The sequence below is a fragment of the Carcharodon carcharias genome, chromosome 24 (assembly GCF_017639515.1).
Source record: "Carcharodon carcharias isolate sCarCar2 chromosome 24, sCarCar2.pri, whole genome shotgun sequence".
Lineage (NCBI taxonomy): Eukaryota > Metazoa > Chordata > Chondrichthyes > Lamniformes > Lamnidae > Carcharodon > Carcharodon carcharias.
In genome coordinates, this window is record NC_054490.1 from 11,655,805 (window position 1) to 11,672,819 (window position 17,015).

The window sequence follows — 17,015 nt, forward strand, 5'->3', positions numbered from 1 at the left end:
GGCTTTGGGGAGTCAGGAGGTGAGTTACTAGTCGTAAGATTCCCAGCCTCTGACCTGCTCTTGTAGCCACAGTATTTATAAATTTATATCACGAATTCTTCATTGTCACTGGGTCAAACTCCTGAAACTGCCAATCTAACTGTGCTGTGGGAGCTACATAAACTGCAGAATGGCAAGAGGTGTCTAAATGGGCGAGAGGGGAGAGGGATGTGGAGATAAAGATGGAATTCAAAATTAGTGACAAGCTCAGGGGGTCATAAAAGGAAACCGACCCTTGGGTCATTTCCAGAGGGAACGAGTGATAATTAGAGAGTTAGGATCAGATTGCATTGAACCTTGGTTAGACCACACTGGGAGCACTGTGCACAGTTCCATTCTCTGTATCCTTACTTTAGACCACACTGTGCACCGTTCTGATCACCATATCGCTCGGATAGACCACACTCGGAGCACCGTGCACAGTTCCGGTCTCTGTATCGCTCGGTTTGACCACACTTGGAGCACTATGCACAGTTCCGATCTCTGTATCCCTGGGTTAGACCACACTGGGAGCACTGTGCACAGTTCCGGTCTCCGTATCCCTCGGTTAGACCACGCTCGGAGCACCGTGCACAGTTCCCGTCTCCGTATCCCTCAGTTAGACCACACTGGGAGCACTGTGCACGGTTCCGGTCTCCGTATCCCTCGGTTAGACCACGCTCGGAGCACCGTGCACAGTTCCCGTCTCCGTATCCCTCAGTTAGACCACACTGGGAGCACTGTGCACGGTTCCGGTCTCCGTATCCCTCGGTTAGACCACACTGGGAGCACGGTGCACAGTTCCGATCTCCGTATCCCTGGGTTAGACCCCACTCGGAGCACTGTGCACAGTTCCCGTCTCCGCATCCCTCAGTTAGACCACACTTGGAGCACTGTGTACAGTTCTGATCTCCGTATCCCTCGGTTAGACCACACTCGGAGCACCGTGCACAGTTCCGGTCTCCGTTTCCCTCGGATAGACCACACTCGGAACACTGTGCACAGTTCCGGTCTCCGTATCCCTCAGATAGATCACACTCGGAGCACTGTGCACAGTTCCGGTCTCCGTTTCCCACAGGTAGACCACACTCGGAGCACCGTGCACAGTTCCGGTCTCCGTATCCCTCGGATAGACCACACTTGGAGCACTGTGCACAGTTCCGGTCTCCGTTTCCTTCAGTTAGACCACACTCGGAGCGCTGTGCACAGTTCCAGTCTCCGTATCCCGCAGTTAGACCACACTTGGAGCACTGTGCACAGTTCCGGTCTCCGTTTCCTTCAGTTAGACCACACTCGGAGCGCTGTGCACAGTCCTGGTCTCCATATTATAAAACGGTTATACAAGCACTGGAGAAGGCCTGAATGATACGAGAATGGAGAGATTATAACCATCAGGAAGGATTGAACAGTCCGGGGCTCTGCTCTCTGGAAAAGAGAAGGCTGAGGGGGTGACCTGGTCGAGATCTTTAAGACTCTGAAAGGGTTTGGATGGGGTCGATGTAGAGACGATGGGTCCGGCTGTGTGGGGGTGGTGGGGGAGAGACCAGAATGAGGGGGCCATCAGTGTAAGACAGTCACTCATAAATCCAATGGGGAATTCAGGAGAAAGTTCCTTAACAAGAGAGGGGGTGTGGGGGGAGAATGTGAAACTGGCTCCCACAGGGAGTGGACGAGGGGAAGAGTGTCGATTGTTTAAGGAGGTGGGGGGGAAGCTGGATAAACACACGAGGGAGACAGGGAGAGAAGGATATGGTGATGGGGGGAGATGAGGAGGGGCTGGGGGGAGGCGCGTGTGGAGCAGAAAGACCAGTAGGAACCTGATGGGCCGAATGGCTGATTTCTGTGATTCAGAGATGATGTCTTTCCATGAATTCAGTTGGAAAAGCTTCCTTCCGAACTGGAGCAGAGTTCCAGCTGAAGATAGGATGGTGACAGGGAATCAGGTCCAATATCTCAGGACAGGAGCAAACTGGCCTCAGACCCTCATCCACAGGAGGGGCAAACGATCTCCAAATACTCCAGCGTCCCCAGGCCATCTCCAGATGTCCAGGAGCGCGTCGTAAACAGGTTCATGAGGTCGGAGACCGCGTCGTAAACAGGTTCATGAGGTCGGAGAGCGTGTCGTAAACAGGTTCATGAGATCGGAGAGCGCGTCGTAAACAGGTTCATGAGGTCAGAGACCGCGTCGTAAACAGGTTCATGAGGTCGGAGACCACGTCGTAAACATGTTCATGAGGTCGGAGAGCGCATCGTAAACAGGTTCATGAGGTCGGAGAGTGCATCGTAAACAGGTTCATGATGGAGAGCGCGTCGTAAACAGGTTCATGAGGATGGAGAGCACATCGTAAACAGGTTCATGATGGAGAGTGCATCGTAAACAGGTTCATGAGGATGGAGAGCACATCGTAAACAGGTTCATGAGGATGGAGAGCACATCGTAAACAGGTTCATGACGGATAGTGCATCGTAAACAGGTTCATGAGGATGGAGAGCACATCGTAAACAGGTTCATGATGGAGAGGGCATCGTAAACAGGTTCATGATGGAAAGCGCGTCGTAAACAGGTTCATCATGTCGGAGAGCACATCGTAAACAGGTTCATGACGGAGAGTGCATCGTAAACAGGTTCATGAGGGTGGAGAGCACATCGTAAACAGGTTCATGACGGAGAGTGCATCGTAAACAGGTTCATGACGGAGAGTGCATCGTAAACAGGTTCATGAGGTTGGAGAGCGCATCGTAAGCAGGTTCAGGAGGTTGGAGAGTGCATCGTAAACAGGTTCATGATGTCGGAGAGAGCATCGTAAACAGGTTCATGATGTTGGAGAGCACGTCATAAACAGGTTCGGGAGGTCGGAGAGCACATCATAAACAGGTTCGGGAGGTCAGACAGTGCGCCGTAAACAGGTTCATGAGGTCGGAGAGCACGTTGTAAACAGGTTCATGAAGTCGGAGAGCGCATCGTAAACAAGTTCATGAGGTCAGAGAGTGCATCGTAAACAGGTTCATGAGGTCCAACAGTGCGTCGTAAACAGGTTCATGAGGACGGAGAGCGCATCGTAAACAGGTTCATGAGGACGGAGAGCGCATCGTAAACAGGTTCATGAGGACGGAGAGCGCATCGTAAACAGGTTCATGAGGACGGAGAGCGCATCGTAAACAGGTTCATGAGGACGGAGAGCGCATCGTAAACAGGTTCATGAGGACGGAGAGCGCATCGTAAACAGTTCCATGAGGACGGAGAGCGCATCGTAAACAGGTTCATGAGGATGGAGAGCGCATCGTAAACAGGTTCGGTGGGTCTGAAGGTGCTACCTATGGGATAGTTTCCTTCCTGAAGCAGTTACGTTTGGAATGGGGGCAAATCGGCAACCAATTTGTGCACAGCAAGCTCCCACAAACAGCAATGTGAGAAATGACCAGGCTGTGGGACTTTATTTTGGGTTAAAACTGATGTTGGCTGAAGGATAAGTATCGGGCCAAAGACCCGAGGAAGTCACCGACCTGCCCTTCATCCAATATTGCCGCTGGGATCCTTCACTTCCACCCGAAAGGCCAGGCAGGGTCCCGGTTTAATGTTCCATTCTGAAGGATGGGATCTCAGACACTGCGGCGCTCCCACAGCGCGCACCCTCCGACAGTGCGGCATTCCCTCAGCGCTAACCCTCCTACAGTGCGGCGCTCCCTCAGTACTGATCCTCCGACAGTGCGGCCCTCCCTCAGAACTGACCCTCCCTCAGAACTGACCCTCCCTCAGAACTGACCCTCCCTCAGAACTGACCCTGCGACGGTACGGCACTTCCTCAGTACTGAATTATTTTTCTGTTCCTCAGTTTGACTCAGATGGCGATGGACTGATTTGTATCTCTGAGCTTGAGAGAGCCATTAACCATCTCCTGGGGGAGAAACTTCAACGCAAAGAGATAGAGGAGATGCTGCGAGATATCGATCTGAATGGAGACAGGCAGGTCGACTTTGATGGTGAGTCCAACTCTATACTGTCCCCATCAAACACTCCCAGGACAGGTACAGCACAGGGTCAGATACAGAGTAAAGCTGCCTCTACACTGTCCCCATCAAACACTCCCAGGACAGGTACAGCACAGGGTCAGATACAGAGTAAAGCTGCCTCTACACTGTCCCCATCAAACACTCCCAGGACAGGTACAGCACGGGGTTAGATACAGAGTAAAGCTCCCTCTACAATGTCCCCATCAAACACTCCCAGGACAGGTACAGCACGGGGTTAGATACAGAGTAAAGCTCCCTCTACACTGTGCCCATCAAACACTCCCAGGACAGGTACAGCACGGGGTTAGATACAGAGTAAAGCTCCCTCTACACTGTCCCCATCAAACACTCCCAGGACAGGTACAGCACGGGGTTAGATACAGAGTAAATCTCCCTCTACACTGTCCCCATCAAACACTCCCAGGACAGGTACAGCACGGGGTTAGATACAGAGTAAATCTCCCTCTACACTATCCACATCAAACACTCCCAGGACAGGTACAGCACGGGGTTAGATACAGAGTAAATCTCCCTCTAAACTGTCCCCATCAAACACTCCCAGGACAGGTACAGCACGGGGTTAGATACAGAGTAAATCTCCCTCTAAACTGTCCCCATCAAACACTCCCAGGACAGGTACAGCACGGGGTTAGATACAGAGTAAATCTCCCTCTAAACTGTCCCCATCAAACACTCCCAGGACAGGTACAGCACGGGGTTAGATACAGAGTAAATCTCCCTCTAAACTGTCCCCATCAAACACTCCCAGGACAGGTACAGCACGGGGTTAGATACAGGGTAAAGCTCCCTCTGGGTATGGCCTCAGTTCCTGAGGTTGTGAGCCCAGCACGTTAGCAGCAGGAGTGGGACGGTGGGTGTGCTGGAAGTCGGCCACGAGACGATCTTTGTTTGCTCGTGCGTTAACTTGGCCTTTGCGTCCACCCCGACAGAGTTCGTCATGATGCTGTCTTCCCGCTAGGACAGGCGACTCTCCCGACACGGGGCCGAAGTTCAGTGGCCCAGTGCGACAGTGGAGTCTACCCCGAGGATGTGGAACTCACCAGGGAGACGGGGAAAAGATGGGAATGAGACCTCGGCGATGGACAGATCCCAGCGCCTCACACAACACGCCCGAGAGGGGACCCCAACCTCCTCTTCCAGAACCTTCCACGGGGTGGGAGATTGACCCACACCCGGTAAACATGGTGACTGGTGAACTGGTTGTCCGAGGAGCAGTTTTGCTGGAAGTCTCCCTGATTTAAATGTATCGCACCAAGTCGGAGACTACGAATAAAGAGGCAAAGGGCAGCGATGTCTGTGTGTGCTGTGAACAATTCAATAGAGAGCGGGGGGGCAGGAGGAGGAGAGCAGTCTGTCCCGGGGAGAGTGACGGGCAAGGATAGGCAGAAAAGGGAGAGGAAAGAGGTGGGGCAGGGAGGGGGGGGGGGGGTGGTGGGGAGGCAGGGGTAAGAGAGAGAGAGAGAGAGAGAGAGAGAGAAAGAGAAAGAGGGTGGGGCTGATAGGGGGAGTGTTTGGGACTAAGAAAGCTGTCCTGTTTCCCCAGCGTCTGTCACCCCCTCAGGTTGACCCTCAGCCTCTTGCCCCCCTCAGGACGACCCTCAGCCTCTCGCCCCCCCCTCAGGACGACCCTCAGCCTCTCGCCCCCCCTCAGGATGACCCTCAGCCTTTCACCCCCTCAGGATGACCCTCAGCCTTTCACCCCCTCAGGATGACCCTCAGCCTTTCACAGCTCCTGAAGTAGTTTTTTTTTAAGCTGCCGACTGTGGTGACATCGGACCTGCAGCAGCCAATTTGCACACAGCAAGATCAGGAAGATAACTCCGGGCTCCAGTGATTGAATTCCCTCTATTATAAACACAGCTGATCATTTACATCCAAGAGAATATGAGGAGCAAATCCTTAGCACCTTCGAATCACAGCAATCAGCCAGACACACTCGGATTAGTACATGGGTAGTGGAGGGGGAGAGAGGGAGGGCGAGGGTGACAGAAAGGCAGAGACAGAGAGAGAGAGACAGAGAGAGAGAGACAGAGAGAGAGAGACAAAGAGAGAGAGACAAAGAGAGAGAGACAAGAGAGAGAGACAGAGAGAGAGACAGAGAGAGAGACAGAGAGAGAGAGACAGAGAGAGAGAGACAGAGAGAGAGAGACAGAGAGAGAGAGACAGAGAGAGAGACAGAGAGAGAGAGACACACAAAGAGAGAAAGGGAGAGAGACAGAGACAGAGAGAGAGAGAGACAGAGACAGAGACAAAGAGAGAGGTAGAGAGAGAGACACACAGACAAAGAGAGAGAGAGAGAGAGAAAGACAGAGACAGAGAGGGAGACAGAGACAGAGAGACAGACAACGACAGGGACAGAGAGACAGACAACGACAGCAGGCAGGAGTGGGAGAGAGAGCGCCAAAGGACAGAGTGAGGGAAGGGAGGAGAATGAAAGAGGCAGGAAGGGAGGGAGGGGGAGGAGGTTGAGAGGGACTGAATGGGGAAAGGAGGGATGGATGGAGAGGTGTGAGGCTGGAGCTGTCATTTTGGAAAGTGTAATTTTGACGAGAAATCACTGTGAAATCGACAACCCTTCACCAGTCGAGACATTGGAAGATATGAGTGAACCGAGGGCACAACTATCTACAGTGCTGTCCGATGTCCTGGCCCCTCTCCGTCTGCCAATCCCGTTCATGGCACAGCAAGTGTTTCCTTACTCCGGAGGCTGTCCTCACTTCTCGAAATATGGGAGGTAGAAAAAACGATATCCAGTCTTCCCTTTCAGAGCGCAGTAGATGTAGATCACGTGGTATACTGAGAGAGAGAGAGGGGGGGGGGGGGGTGCAAGAGGGAGGGGGTGGGGGAGAGAGCATATACGTTAACCACTGTATGAACACAGTGTATATAGAGACACAGTAACACAGAAACTAGGAGCAGGAGTGGGTCAATCGGCCCTTCGAGACTGTTCTGCCATTCAATATGATCATGGCTGATCCTCTATCTCAACTCTGTACTCCCGCTCTCTCCCCAAACCTCTTGACGCCTTTCAAGTCTAGAAATCTATTTCCTTCTTATATATATATTCAGTGACCTGGCCTCCGCAGCCTCTGGGGTAGAGAATTCCACAGGTTCACCACTCTCTGAGTGAAGAAGTTTCTCCTCATCTCAGACCCAAATGGTCTACCCTGTATCCTGAGATTGTGACCCCTTGTTCTAGCACCCCCCCTCCCCACTAGCTAGTGGAAACATCCTCCCCATATCCAGTCTGTCCATCCCTGTCCGAATGTTATGCTTCAATGAGATCCCCTCTCGTCCTTCTAAACTCCAGTGAATACAGGCCTAGTCGGCCCGATCTCTCCTCATACGACAATCCCGCCATCCCAGGAATCAGTCTGGTGAACAATTGCTGCCCTCCCTCTATGGCAAGTACATCCTTTCTTAGATAAGGAGACCAAAACTTGCACACAATACTCCAGGTGTGGTCTCACCAAGGCCCTGTACAGCTGCAGTGAGACATCCCTGCTCCTGTACTCAAGTCCTCTGGCAATGAAGGCCAACATCCCATTTACCTTCTTAACTGCTTGCTGCACCTGCATGCTTGCTTTCAGTGACTGGTGTACAAGGACACCCAGGTCCCTTTGTATATCCACATTTCCCAATATATTACCATTTAAATAATACTCTGCCATTCTGCTTTTCCTACCAAAGTGGATAACTTCACACTTGTCCACGTTTTACTGCATCTGCCATGTGTTTGCCCACTCACCCAACCTGTGTAAATCACCTTGAAGCCTCTTAACACCCTCCTCACCACTCAACGTTCCCAAGTTTCATCTCATCAGCAAACTTGGAAATGTTACATTTGGTTCCCCCATCCAAATCATTGATATATGTTGTGAATAGCTGGGGGCCCAAGCACTGATCCCTGCGGTAGCCCACTAGTCACCACCTGCCACACTGAAAAAGACCCATTTATTCCTACTCTCTGTTTCCTGTCTGCTAACCAATTCTCAACCCATGCCAATATATTACCCTCAATCCCATTGGCTTTAATTTTACACTCTAACCTCTTATGTGGGACTTTATCAAAAGCTTTCTGAAAATCCAAATACACCACATCCACTGGTTCTCCCTTATCTATTCTGCTAGTTACATCCTCAAAAAACTTCAGGGGGTTTGTCAAACATGATTTCCCTTTCGTAAACCCACATCGACTTTATCTAATCCTGTTGATATTTTCTAAGTGTCCTGTTATCACATCCTTTATAATAGACTCTAGCATTTTCCCTACTACAGATGTTAGGCTAACTGGTCTGTAATTCGCTGCTTTCTCTCTCCCTCCTTTTTGAAATAGTGGGGTTAGATTTACCACCCTCCAATCCGCTGGGATGGTTCCAGAATCTGTAGAATTTTGGAAGATAACAACCAATGCATCCACTATTTCCATGGCGACCTCCTTTAGTGCCCTGCAAGGTAGATTATCAGGCCCTGGGGATTTTTAAGTTTTAGGTCCCATTAATTTCTCCAGCACTATTGTTTTAGTAATAGTAATTTCCTTCAATTCCTCCTTCTCACTAGACCCCCGGTTCCCTAGTATTTCTGGGAAGTTATCTGTGTCTTCCTCCATGAAGACAGAACTAAAGTAGTTATTTAATTGCTCTGACATTTCCTTGTTCTCTATTGTATATTCTCCTGTTCCAGACTGTAAGGGACCTGCATTTGTCTTCACCAATCTTTTCTCTTCCTACATGCTTATTGCAGCTTTTACAGCCCCCTTATATGTTCCTTGCAAATTTACTCTCATGCTCCATTTTTCCCCCTCTTAATCGATCCCTTGGTCCTCCTTTGCTGAATTCTAAACTGCTCCCAATCCTCAGGCTTGCTACTTCCAGCAACTTTATAGGACTCTTCTTTGGAGCCAATACTATCCTTAATTTATTTTGTTAGTCATGGGCTACCGCAGGGATCAGTGCTTGGGCCCCCAGCTATGCACAACATATATCAATGATTTGGATGGGGGAACCAAATGTAACATTTCCAAGTTTGCTGATGAGATGAAACTTGGGAACGTTGAGTGGTGAGGAGGGTGTTAAGAGGCTTCAAGGTGATTTACACAGGTTGGGTGAGTGGGCAAACACATGGCAGATGCAGTAAAACGTGGACAAGTGTGAAGTTATCCACTTTGGTAGGAAAAGCAGAAAGGCAGAGTATTATTTAAATGGTGATAGATTGGGAAATGTGGATGTACAAAGGGACCTGGGTGTCCTTGTACACCAGTCACTGAAAGCAAGCATGCAGGTGCAGCAAGCAGTTAAGAAGGTAAATGGGATGTTGGCCTTCATTGCCAGAGGACTTGAGTACAGGAGCAGGGATGTCTTACTGCAGCTGTACAGGGCCTTGGTGAGACCACACCTGGAGTATTGTGTGCAGTTTTGGTCTCCTTATCTAAGAAAGGATGAACTTTCCATGGAGGGAGCACAGCAAAGGTTCACCAGACTAATTCCTGGGATAGCAGGATTGTCGTATGAGGAGAGATTGGGGAACTAGGCCTGTATTCACTGGAGTTTAGAAGAACGAGAGGGAATCTCATTGAAACGTATAAAATTTTGACAGGGATGGACGGACTGGATGGAGGGATGGACGGACTGGGCGCAGGGATGGACTGACCGGGCGCAGGGATGGACAGACTGGGCGCAGGGATGGACAGACCGGGCGCAGGGATGGACAGACCGGGCGCAGGGATGGACAGACCGGGCGCAGGGATGGACAGACCGGGCGCAGGGATGGACAGACCGGGCGCAGGGATGGACAGACCGGGCGCAGGGATGGACAGACCGGGCGCAGGGATGGACAGACCGGGCGCAGGGAGGATGTTTCCCCCAGCTGTGGGAGGGGGTCTAGACCAAGGGATCACAGTCTCAGGAGTCCATTTAAGACTGAGAATGAGAAGAAACTGCTTCACTCAGAGGGTGGTGAATCTGTGGAAATTCTCCACCATGGAGGCTGTGGAGGACAAGCCACTGAATATATTTAAGAACGAAGCAGATAGACTTCTAGACTCTAAAGGTGTCCAGGGGTACGGGGAGAGAGCACGAGTACGGAGTTGAGAGAGGGTCAGCCGTGACCATATTGAATGGTGGAGCAGGCTCGAGGGGGCCGAATAGTCTACTCCTGCTCCTAGTTTCTGTGTTGCGGTGTTTGAGGAGGGCGTGTTCATGCATCCACGAGAGTGCACAGCAAGCAGCTCACTGGCCCCCGGCTCGATCACTAACTCACCTCCTGGGATCAGCAGGAGAAATCCCGGAACAAAGAATATTGCACTGGACACACCTGCAGAGAAGGAAAGAGAGAGAGTGTACAGACCGGAATTATAACATGTCGGAGGGGTTGAGGGGGGTGGTGAGCGGCTGGGAGGAGGGGAGGAGGAGGGGGTGGGAACCCAGAGTGCAGAGGGTAGTGGTGGAGGGGCAGCGATGGGAACATTCCGTGAGGGTGAGGGGTGAGGGACTCGCCACTGTGACTGGGGGAAAGCCACCAGGTGGAGATCAGGACATTCAGCCCCTGGAATCTTCACCTTGACTCCACCTTCCCCGCACCTCCCATTAATTTCTGCACCCCCCCCAGTGTTCAAACATCTGTTGGTCTCTGCCTCGATGACACTCGCAGACAGGGCTGGGTAGACCCCTCAGTGGGAGGTGGTTGACGGAGGTTCGGGGCAGAACAACTGTTGGGAGCGCAGCAATGAGCGGTAGGTAAGCACCGGCCACTTGGTTCCAGAACACACCTGAACTCGGATGAACCTGCAGGCCAACTCCAACCAGAACGAGAACTGAAAGAGAGAGAGAGCGGAGAAAAACATTAATACCACTCCACGTACATATGTTCCCGAAAGAGAGAGAGAGCCACACCGAGAGACACCAGTCAGTGTACAGATATCTCCCTGAGAGAGAGGGACTGAGAGACACCAGTCAGTGTACAGATATATCCCTGAGAGAGAGAGAGGGGACTGAGAGACACCAGTCAGTGTACCGATATCTCCCTGAGAGAGAGGGACTGAGAGACACCAGTCAGTGTACAGATATATCCCTGAGAGAGAGAGGAGACTGAGAGACACCAGTCAGTGTACCGATATCTCCCTGAGAGAGAGTGACTGAGAGACACCAGTCAGTGTACAGATATCTCCCTGAGAGAGAGGGGAGACTGAGAGACACCAGTCAGTGTACAGATATCTCCCTGAGAGAGAAGGTCTGAGAGACACCAGTCAGTGTACAGATATCTCCCTGAGAGAGAGAGGGACTGAGAGACACCAGTCAGTATACAGATATCTCCCTGAGAGAGAGGGGACTGAGAGACACCAGTCAGTGTACAGATATCTCCCTGAGAGAGAGGGGAGACTGAGAGACACCAGTCAGTGTACAGATATCTCCCTGAGAGAGAAGGTCTGAGAGACACCAGTCAGTGTACAGATATCTCCCTGAGAGAGAGAGGGACTGAGAGACACCAGTCAGTATACAGATATCTCCCTGAGAGAGAGGGGACTGAGAGACACCAGTCAGTGTACAGATATCTCCCTGAGAGAGAGAGTGACTGAGAGACACCAGTCAGTGTACAGATATCTCCCTGAGAGAGAGAGGAGACTGAGAGACACCAGTCAGTGTACAGATATCACCCTGAGAGAGAGGGGACTGAGAGACACTGGTCAGTGTACAGATATCTCCCTGAGAGAGAGAGGAGACTGAGAGACACCAGTCAGTGTACAGATATCTCCCTGAGAGAGAGAGGAGACTGAGAGACACCAGTCAGTGTACAGATATCTCCCTGAGAGAGAAGGTCTGAGAGACACCAGTCAGTGTACAGATATCTCCCTGAGAGAGGGGGACTGAGAGCTACCTGGAGTCTGGGATCTTGCTGCTCCCGGTATTGGCTTCAGTACAACGGGAAAGTGCACAAGAACACGCCGTCCAGCCCATCGATCCTGCTCCGCATTTAAATACCATCACGGCCACTTGGGCTCGAATTGCATTTTCCTGCCCACTCCCCATATCCTTTCGTTCCCCACGAGACCAGAACCCGGCCAATCCCAGCCCCAAATGTATTCACCGATGGAGAATTCCGAAGACTCGCGCTCCCTGAGGGAAGAGGTTTCCGGGTGGACTCACCCAGTCCGACAATGAGCAGGATAAAGCAGGCAATCACCACTCTCCTGTTCTTCTGTATCAGAGGATGCCTCGCCCAGCTGTAGAGGCAACAGCCAGAGAATAAAGAGTTAGAGCTGCTCCAGTCCCTCCTGTCCCCAACCCACAACTCCCCTCGGAGCCCCTCCCTCCCCGGAGTGGGAGAGAGGGCAGGGGGACACGGGAGGAGGCGGACGGGGGAGGGGGAGGGGGAGGGGGAGGGGGATGACGCTGGGGGCGGGGTAAGGGGTGACACGGGAGGGGGAGCTGGGACACGGGAGTCGGTGGGGAGGGGGGCACACGGGGAGTGGGGGACTCAGGGAGTGTGGGGGGGTGGGGGGGACATGGGAGCGGGGGTGGGGGGGACATGGGAGCGGGGGTGGGGGGGGACATGGGAGCGGGGGTGGGGGGGACACAGGAGCGGGGGTGGGGGGGGCCATGGGAGCGGGGGTGGGGGGGACACAGGAGCGGGGGTGGGGGGGGCCATGGGAGCGGGGGTGGGGGGGACATGGGAGCGGGGGTGGGGGGGGACACAGGAGCGGGGGTGGGGGGGACACAGGAGCGGGGGTGGGGGGGGGCCATGGGAGCGGGGGGTGGGGGGGACACAGGAGCGGGGGTGGGGGGGGCCATGGGAGCGGGGGTGGGGGGGACATGGGAGCGGGGGTGGGGGGGGACACAGGAGCGGGGGTGGGGGGGACATGGGTGGGGGGGGTGGGGGGGACACAGGAGCGGGGGTGGGGGGGACACGGGTGGGGGGGGGACACAGGAGCGGGGGTGGGGGGGACACAGGAGCGGGGGTGGGGGGGACACAGGAGCGGGGGTGGGGGGGACACGGGTGGGGGGGGGACACAGGAGCGGGGGTGGGGGGGGACGTGGGAGCGGGGGGGGGGGGCCATGGGAGCGGGGGTGGGGGGGACACAGGAGCGGGGGTGGGGGGGGACACAGGAGCGGGGGGGGGGGGGGGACACGGGTGGGGGGGACACGGGAGCGGGGGGGGGGACACAGGAGCGGGGGGGGGGGACACGGGTGGGGGGGGGGGGGAGATGGCGGCTGACCTGAGGCACTCGCGGTACGATTGCTGGGTGCTGTTACTGATGTTGCTGAACGACCATCGCGAACTTTGTGTCGAACATCTGCCCAGGTCCGAACTGTCGGCAACAAGAGGGACAATTCTAAACATGGCCACCATGGCAATGCGATAACCCCTCCCCTTCGACCTCCTGCCCCCTCCCCTTCAACCTCCTGCTCCAGCCTGACCCCTCCCCTTCGACCTCCCGCTCCGACCCAGCCCCTCCCCTTTGACCTCCCACCCCCTCCCCTTCGACCTCCCGCTCCGACCCACCCCCCTCCCCTTCGACCTCCCGCTCCGACCCGCCCTCTCCCCTTCGACCTCCTGCTCCAGCCTGACCCCTCCCCTTCGACCTCCCGCTCCGACCCAGCCCCTCCCCTTTGACCTCCCACCCCCTCCCCTTCGACCTCCCGCTCCGACCCACCCCCTCCCCTTCGACCTCCCGCTCCGACCCGCCCTCTCCCCTTCGACCTCCTGCTCCAGCCTGACCCCTCCCCTTCGACCTCCCGCTCCGACCCAGCCCCTCCCCTTTGACCTCCCACCCCCTCCCCTTCGACCTCCCGCTCCGACCCACCCCCTCCCCTTCGACCTCCCGCTCCGACCCACCCCCTCCCCTTCGACCTCCCGCTCCGACCCACCCCCTCCCCTTCGACCTCCCGCTCCGACCCACCCTCTCCCCTTCGACCTCCCGCTCCGACCCACCCCCTCCCCTTCGACCTCCCGCTCCGACCCACCCCCTCCCCTTCGACCTCCCGCTCCGACCCACCCCCTCCCCTTCGACCTCCCGCTCCGACCCGCCCCCTCCCCTTCGACCTCCCGCTCCGACCCGCCCTCTCCCCTTCGACCTCCCGCTCCGACCCACCCCCTCCCCTTCGACCTCCCGCTCCGACCCACCCCCTCCCCTTCGACCTCCCGCTCCGACCCGCCCTCTCCCCTTCGACCTCCCGCTCCGACCCCCCCCCTCCCCTTCGACCTCCCGCTCCGACCCGCCCTCTCCCCTTCGACCTCCCGCTCCGACCCGCCCCCTCCCCTTCGACCTCCCGCTCCGACCCGCCCCCTCCTGCTCTGACCCTGCCCCTCCCCGTGATCTCCCCAGTGGAAGCTGCCTGGTCCAGTGTGGCCAGCGCCGCCCCCCAACCTCTGCCCACTACATTCGGCCACTTGCTGAGGAGTGAGGATTGGTGGGCTTGGGGGGGGGGCGGGGGAGGTGCGGGGAGGATAGTGTTTCGCACCGTATTTTATAGGTGGAGGAGGCGGGACTCCTGTTGGTCTCCAAAGCATCTTCATTCTCCAAATTCTGGAAAAATACAACAGACAGCGGCGTCAGGCAGAACACAACCTCCCCTCCCTCCTCAAACCCCGTCCAGCACACAGAACCATAAACCCCCAAACACGAGCAGCGGTCACACTCTATAGCCACCCTCACTTCACACTGTGTCTGTCTGCGTGCGTCTGCGTGTCTGTGTGAGCGTGTCTGCGTGAGCGTGTCTGCGTGAGCGTGTCTGCGTGAGCGTGTCTGCGTGCGTGTGTCTGGGTGCATGTCTGCGTGAGCGTGTCTGCGTGAGCGTGTCTGCGTGAGCGTGAGTGTGTCTGCGTGAGCGTGTCTGCGTGAGCGTGTCTGCGTGAGCGTGTCTGGGTGCATGTCTGCGTGAGCGTGTCTGCGTGCGCGTGTCTGCGTGAGCGTGTCTGCGTGCGTGTGTCTGGGTGCATGTCTGCGTGAGCGTGTCTGCGTGCGCGTGTCTGCGTGCGCGTGTCTGCGTGCGCGTGTCTGCGTGCGCGTGTCTGCGTGCGCGTGTCTGCGTGAGCGTGTCTGCGTGCGCGTGTCTGCGTGCGCGTGTCTGCGTGCGCGTGTCTGCGTGAGCGTGTCTGCGTGAGCGTGTCTGCGTGTGCGTGTCTGTGTGCATGACTGTGTGTCTGTGTGTGCGTGTCTGTGTGTGCGTGTCTGTGTGTGCGTGTCTGTGTGTGCGTGTCTGTGTGTGCGTGTCTGTGCGTGCGTGTCTGTGCGTGCGTGTCTGTGCGTGCGTGTCTGTGCGTGCGTGTCTGTGCGTGCGTGTCTGTGCGTGCGTGTCTGTGCGTGCGTGTCTGTGCGTGCGTGTCTGTGCGTGCGTGTCTGTGCGTGCGTGTCTGTGCGTGCGTGTCTGTGCGTGCGTGTCTGTGTGAGTGTGTCTGCGTGTGCGTGTCTGCGTGAGCGTGTCTGCGTGCACGTGTCTGTGTGCATGTCTGTGTGAGCATCCGCGTGTCTGCGTGAGCGTGTCTGCGTGAGCGTGTCTGTGTGCATGTCTGCGTGAGCGTGTCTGTGTGCATGTGTCTGTGTGCATGTGTCTGTGTGCATGTGTCTGTGTGCATGTGTCTGTGTGCATGTGTCTGTGTGCATGTGTCTGTGTGCATGTGTCTGTGTGCATGTCTGCGTGCATGTGTCTGCGTGCATGTGTCTGCGTGCATGTGTCTGTGTGCATGTGTCTGTGTGCATGTGTCTGTGTGCATGTGTCTGTGTGCATGTGTCTGTGTGCATGTGTCTGTGTGCATGTGTCTGTGTGCACGTGTCTGTGTGCATGTGTCTGTGTGCACGTGTCTGTGTGCACGTGTCTGTGTGCATGTCTGTGTGAGCATCCGCGTGTCTGCGTGAGCGTGTCTGCGTGAGCGTGTCTGTGTGCATGTCTGCGTGAGCGTGTCTGTGTGCATGTGTCTGTGTGCATGTGTCTGTGTGCATGTGTCTGTGTGCATGTGTCTGTGTGCATGTGTCTGTGTGCATGTGTCTGTGTGCATGTGTCTGTGTGCATGTGTCTGTGTGCATGTCTGCGTGAGCGTGTCTGCGTGAGCGTGTCTGCGTGAGCGTGTCTGCGTGAGCGTGTCTGCTTGAGCGTGTCTGCGTGAGCGTGTCTGCGTGAGCGTGTCTGCGTGAGCGTGTCTGCGTGAGCGTGTCTGCGTGAGCGTGTCTTCGTGAGCGTGTCTGTGTGCATGACTGTGTGCATGACTGTGTGAGCGTGTGCGTGTCTGCGTGAGCGTGTCTGCGTGAGCGTGTCTGCGTGAGCGTGTCTGCGTGAGCGTGTCTGCGTGAGCGTGTCTGCGTGAGCGTGTCTGCGTGAGCGTGTCTGCGTGTGCGTGTCTGCGTGTGCGTGTCTGCGTGAGTGTGTCTGCGTGCGCGTGTCTGCGTGAGCGTGTCTGCGTGAGCGTGTCTGCGTGAGCGTGTCTGCGTGAGCGTGTCTGCGTGAGCGTGTCTGCGTGTGCGTGTCTGTGTGCATGACTGTGTGAGCGTGTGCGTGTCTGTGTGTGCGTGTCTGTCTGTGCGTGTCTGTCTGTGCGTGTCTGTCTGTGCGTGTCTGTCTGTGCGTGTCTGTCTGTGCGTGTCTGTCTGTGCGTGTCTGTCTGTGCGTGTCTGTCTGTGCGTGTCTGTCTGTGCGTGTCTGTCTGTGCATGTCTGTCTGTGCGTGTCTGTGTGTGCGTGTCTGTGTGTGCGTGTCTGTGTGTGCGTGTCTGTGTGTGCGTGTCTGTGTGTGCGTGTCTGTGTGTGCGTGTCTGTGTGTGCGTGTCTGTGTGAGCGTGTCTGTGTGAGCGTGTCTGCGTGTGCGTGTCTGCGTGAGCGTGTCTGCGTGAGCGTGTCTGCGTGCACGTGTCTGTGTGCATGTCTGTGTGAGCATCCGCGTGTCTGCGTGAGCGTGTCTGCGTGAGCGTGTCTGTGTGCATGTCTGCGTGAGCGTGTCTGTGTGCATGTGTCTGTGTGCATGTGTCTGTGTGCATGT

The 17,015-nt window shown here is 55.5% G+C and overlaps 2 protein-coding genes across 2 annotated transcripts in view; one reads left to right on the plus strand and one right to left on the minus strand.

Annotated features, from left to right (window-relative positions):
* Positions 1 to 5,048, plus strand: part of LOC121269339 (calcium-binding protein 2-like) — a 33,161-nt gene extending 28,113 nt beyond the window's left edge. Inside the window, exons 5-6 of the mRNA XM_041173889.1 lie at positions 3,852 to 3,999; positions 4,980 to 5,048. Of these exons, the coding sequence (XP_041029823.1) occupies positions 3,852 to 3,999; positions 4,980 to 5,008 (177 nt within the window). The 3' untranslated portion in view covers positions 5,009 to 5,048. The remainder of the gene's footprint in view (positions 1 to 3,851; positions 4,000 to 4,979) is intronic.
* Positions 5,049 to 6,435: 1,387 nt separating this feature from the next.
* tmem134 (transmembrane protein 134) overlaps positions 6,436 to 17,015 on the minus strand; it is a 108,743-nt gene continuing 98,163 nt past the window's right edge. The window contains exons 2-7 of the mRNA XM_041173891.1: positions 14,508 to 14,626; positions 13,262 to 13,354; positions 12,192 to 12,268; positions 10,817 to 10,861; positions 10,309 to 10,362; positions 6,436 to 6,846 (exon numbers count right to left, since the gene is read on the minus strand). Coding sequence (XP_041029825.1) covers positions 6,764 to 6,846; positions 10,309 to 10,362; positions 10,817 to 10,861; positions 12,192 to 12,268; positions 13,262 to 13,354; positions 14,508 to 14,626 — 471 coding nt within the window. The 3' untranslated portion in view covers positions 6,436 to 6,763. The remainder of the gene's footprint in view (positions 6,847 to 10,308; positions 10,363 to 10,816; positions 10,862 to 12,191; positions 12,269 to 13,261; positions 13,355 to 14,507; positions 14,627 to 17,015) is intronic.